General features: G+C 39.8%; 1 protein-coding gene across 1 annotated transcript; it reads right to left on the minus strand.

Annotated features, from left to right (window-relative positions):
* Positions 1-3,284: 3,284 nt before the first annotated feature.
* On the minus strand, positions 3,285-4,023 carry LOC124953556. Its single transcript, XM_047505083.1, has 2 exons — positions 3,759-4,023; positions 3,285-3,613 (listed from the first exon to the last, which is right to left on the minus strand). Exons 1-2 carry the CDS (start codon positions 4,021-4,023, stop codon positions 3,285-3,287), a joined length of 594 nt encoding a protein of 197 aa, XP_047361039.1.
* Between the last annotated feature and the right edge of the window lie 356 nt (positions 4,024-4,379).

Here is a 4,379-nt window from a genome sequence, read left to right on the forward strand (position 1 = left end):
TTCAAGATGTTGATAGTGGACGCTTCGGCGATAGACCTACTTATATCGCTAATCCTTTTCATACATTATTTGGACTTATTGCATTATCGTTAATGCATAGAGATTATCCATTGAAGGACGTAAATCCCTCTCTTGTAATTAATTTCAAAAGAAGACTTTCCGTTGCTTGCATCTACTGGCATAGTTGTTGAGTGAGTGGATGCAAATATTCCCTACGTCCATTGTGGACTCCCAAGACGTGTGAGTGCATTCCACAATGATAAATTGTTCTATCTATTTCGATTCGACATTATTGGATTCTTGCTGTATCTTAATCCGTATCTTGCAACAGTTGTACGTATATCGAGTTGTTCCTTGGTTGCAGGTTTGGTACTTTACATTCAGCCACATCCAAGTGGGAGAATGTTGAGATATTTAACGAACTGCCGGCACAGTCGTACCCTATTAATGCGTTTACGGTACTTATAAAGGTAAGAGCTATCATAAGCTTCATTGTGCTCAATAGTAAGAGGTCTGAGCGTCGACAAGTGAATGATGCTCGAAGCTAAGTCTGCGTTACTTATATCTAAGATTTAACGTCTAACATAATGGTGAGGATCTTCTTTGGTGATCGTCGTCATGGAAGGGAGGACGACTCTTGCGCCTTGCTGCGCTTGCCAATACCATAGACCGGTGGTGTAGGTTTTCATGACGGCGATTTATCGACCTTAAATCGATTAGGGTGCACTATGCGAGTGCCTGTCGGAGTGCCTATCTTTACATTGCATTTTTTCATTTCAGTTATAGTTTCGTATGGTCCTATATATTTGTCGTCAAGTTTCCCTTTATTCGTACCTTTAAGGAGGTACACGCTGTCGCCTACCTTAAAATTAACAATTCTGTTATGTTTTCTGTCATAATAGATTTTCGATTTATTCTTTGCATTGATTAAATTTTGTCGATCTGCTTCTTGGTACTTATTTACTTGTTCGTTTAATTCTCCCAAGTAATGTCCATATGTTTCGTTTTGGAGATCATTGTAGGTTGATTCGTTCGGAGTCCTTGCTAACCTCCCGTAAACTAATTCATGAAGTGTGTAATGTGTTCCCTCGTGCACACTAGTGTTATATGAGAATGATGCTATATCTAACCATTGATCTCTGTCACTGTTGTCTTGTATATAGTGTTTTAAGAATTCAGTGAGTACATGGTGTGATCTTTCTATTGATCCATTCGATTGCGGGTGATACGCACTAGTTTGATATTGATTAATTTTAAATTTCTTTGTGATTGCTTTTATGAGTTCTGACAGAAAACTAGTGCCTTGGTCGGTTAGAATGCCTTTCGGTGAATCAAATCTACATATTATGTTCTTTATGAGAGCGTCTGCGACTTCCTCCGAAAAAGCTTGTAAAAGTATCGCGGCTGAATACTTTGTTAGTAAATTCTGGATAGTGAGTATATAATTTTGCCCTGATATCGTAGTGGGCATCGGGCCCACGATGTCCATGGAAATTTTATCGAATGCCATTCCAGGTGTGTCTGTGATTGTCATCGACTGATACGTTTTTAATCTAACGAGCTTCTTTGTTTGGCAGCTGCGACAGTTTTGTATAAACTTCTGGATGTCGTTCTTTAATTTCCGCTAGTAGTATTTTTGTCGGACTATAGCGTATGTTTTTGATACACCTTCGTGACCTCCAATGGGAGTTGCGTGATTATTATGGATTATTTCGATTCTTTCGGTATCACCGAAAGCACATTTCGGTATCACATTTCGTGTTTTAATATAATTATTTTCGTTTGTCTCCCTGAGAAGATCGAATGGATCTTTTATCTTACGTCAGTCCAGGGCATGTCACCCACTGGTCCTCAATCTATCCCTATCGTTTTCAGTTGTAATTCGATGGCTACGTCAAGTGGAGAATGAAGGGCTTCGTCTAACGTTTCGAGCTGCATAGAGAGGGATATTCTTTCTTTGACGGATAGTGCTATAAAATACTTTTTGTCATTTTTCCTCGTAACCTTTACCCTACCGAGAGTTACACCTTTAATGGCGAGTAATTTACTATGGTCAGCTAATTCTTTTGCCCCATTGTCGACAGGTGTTCCGTTCGTCGTGACAAAATACACGATGTTTCCATTATGCATGTGACACTTTCGGTCTTTTATTTCTATGATATTGCTATCTATGGGTTCGTACGTTTCTTCTTCGTTGCTTGTTTCGTTTTCATGGACTGTTGACGTTTCGTTATCGTTTCTATCTTTGTTTCGAGTTACATCGGTCGTGTCATGTGTAATGAAGGTTTTCTGAATCGTTTCGTCTCGTGTTGTCGAAGAGTCAATGCTTTGTTTTCCGTGGGTCCCTTGAAAAGTAAATCGGTTGTTTCTTGGTTCGTAAAGGTCCGTCACTCGAGCTAGTCCCTACTATGGGAAGGACTTGTTTACATGAATCTATGGGGTTCCGAGATAAGGCATCGGTGTTTATGTTTCTTTTCCCTGCTTTGTAAATAATTTTATAATCGTACTCTCCTAGTTTAAGTCGTTATCGGATCAATCTTGAAGTTGGATCTTTTACCGAATTCAGTCAGACCAAGGGTTTATGGTCGGTAACCAAACTGAATTGATTACCGTATAAATACGGTTGAAAATGATTGGCTGCGTATATTATGGCGAGTAATTCCTTCTCTATTGTTGAGTAATTTTGCTCGGCCTGATTTAATAGACACGATATGTAAGCGACGAGCAGATCTTGCCCGATTTCTCCCTGACTCAAAATTCCGCCTATGGCAAAGTTTGAAGCGTCCGTGGTTACTATGAAGGGTTTGGAAAAGTCAGGATATTGAAGGGAAGGTTTCCTACATAAGAGATCTCTTAAGTGGCTAAACACGCGATCGTGACTCTTCCCATTTAAACGAAATGTCTTTCTTTAGCAGATTTGTCAGAGGTCGGCTAATAGCGGAGAAGTTATGAATAAAACATCTGTGGTATCCCGTTAGCCCAAGGAATTGCTTAATTCGCATTCTTTGCTGTTCGGGGAGTCGGAAATACTTTTACTGCTCTGATTTTTCCCTGGTCAGGTTTCACTCCTGAGGCGCTTATTATGTGTCCCAGATAAGCGACTTCTTTTCGGAGAAGGTTGCATTTATCTAGTTCTAACTTGAATCATGCCTCTCTTAACCTATCCGAGAGTTTTTAAACTTATTGACGTGCTTGTTGAGGGAGCTCGAATATATAACTATATCATCCAGCTAAACAAACAGTTCGCTTCCCTGTAATCCAAAGAGAACGGAATTAATTAGCCTTTAAAATGTAGATGGTGCGTTTTTTAAACCAAACGGCATGCGAGTAAATTCATAGTGCCCATATGTGGTTGAAAATGCCGTTTTCTGTGCGTCGCCTTTATTCATTTCGATTTGATGAAAACCCGAAGCTAAGTCAAAAATAGTGAAATATTTGGCGCTACCCAACTGATCTAGAATGTCGGTTATATTGGATAGAGGATAACTGTCTTTAATTGTTTTTTCGTTTAGTATGCGTTGACAAGTCTCCACCTCTTGTTTTCGTTCGAGTCTGCCTTCTTTGATACGATTCATAAAGGAGAATTGTAAGGTGACACCGGTGGTCGTATCACCTCATTTTTTATTAGTTCGTTTATTTGTTTGTTAATTTCTTCTTTGTGGATCGGCGGGAATCGATATTGCCGCACGGATACCGGTGTTGTGTCTATTGTATCTATAGCATGTTTAACAGATCGTGTGTGTGTGTTAATTTATCGCCTGGTAAGTGGAATAGTTCTAGAGCGTTTTTAATCATTTCTTTCGCTACTACTTTTTCTTCTTTATTCAATGTTTCTAAATTTATGTACTCTAGTTTTTGTCTGAAACGATGTTCATCTATTTTAGAGATCATTCTGCAGAGTCGTTCAAAGTGAGGAAGTTTTGTACGGAGAAAAGAGGGATCGGAAGGTATTTCTTGGTTTAGATTTTCTGTGTATTCTTTGACGTTATGCCTGCATGGGTCTTCGTGAGAGACATTCTCCATGTCGTCGGAAGCGTGTGAGTCACGCCCTAAGGCGGAGTCATTCGTTGTTGTGCTGCGTGCGGTAAAGAGGGAGGACACTTCCTACGCGAGTATTCATGCAGTCCGTTGTATTCTTCCCACCTTGCTTTATAGCACTCCTCTTTCACATGACCGATCATGTTGCAGTGCGCGCAAAATTTTGGCGTCGTCTTGAAATTTGTCTCTTGCGACTGTCTGCCCATAGTCTCCATTCTATTATTGTTTAACGGTCTATCCCTAAGAAGTTTTGTGTGTTTATATCTATGATGACGTAGCCGCTCTTGTTTGATCATCAGATAATGTTCCTGTGCCTTCTTGTATCGTCACATATGTATCTA

The sequence above is a fragment of the Vespa velutina genome, chromosome 12 (genome assembly GCF_912470025.1).
Source record: "Vespa velutina chromosome 12, iVesVel2.1, whole genome shotgun sequence".
In the NCBI taxonomy this organism is placed as follows: Eukaryota; Metazoa; Arthropoda; class Insecta; order Hymenoptera; family Vespidae; genus Vespa; species Vespa velutina.

Bases quoted from the DNA above. Each gene is read 5' to 3' on its own strand.
- LOC124953556 (XM_047505083.1), bottom strand. From the start codon at position 4,023: ATGGAGAATGTCTCTCACGAAGACCCATGCAGGCATAACGTCAAAGAA. The intron at 3,614-3,758 runs GCGATAAATTAA...ATAAAAAATGAG, and splicing joins AGAACTATTCCACTTACCAG to GTGATACGACCACCGGTGTC.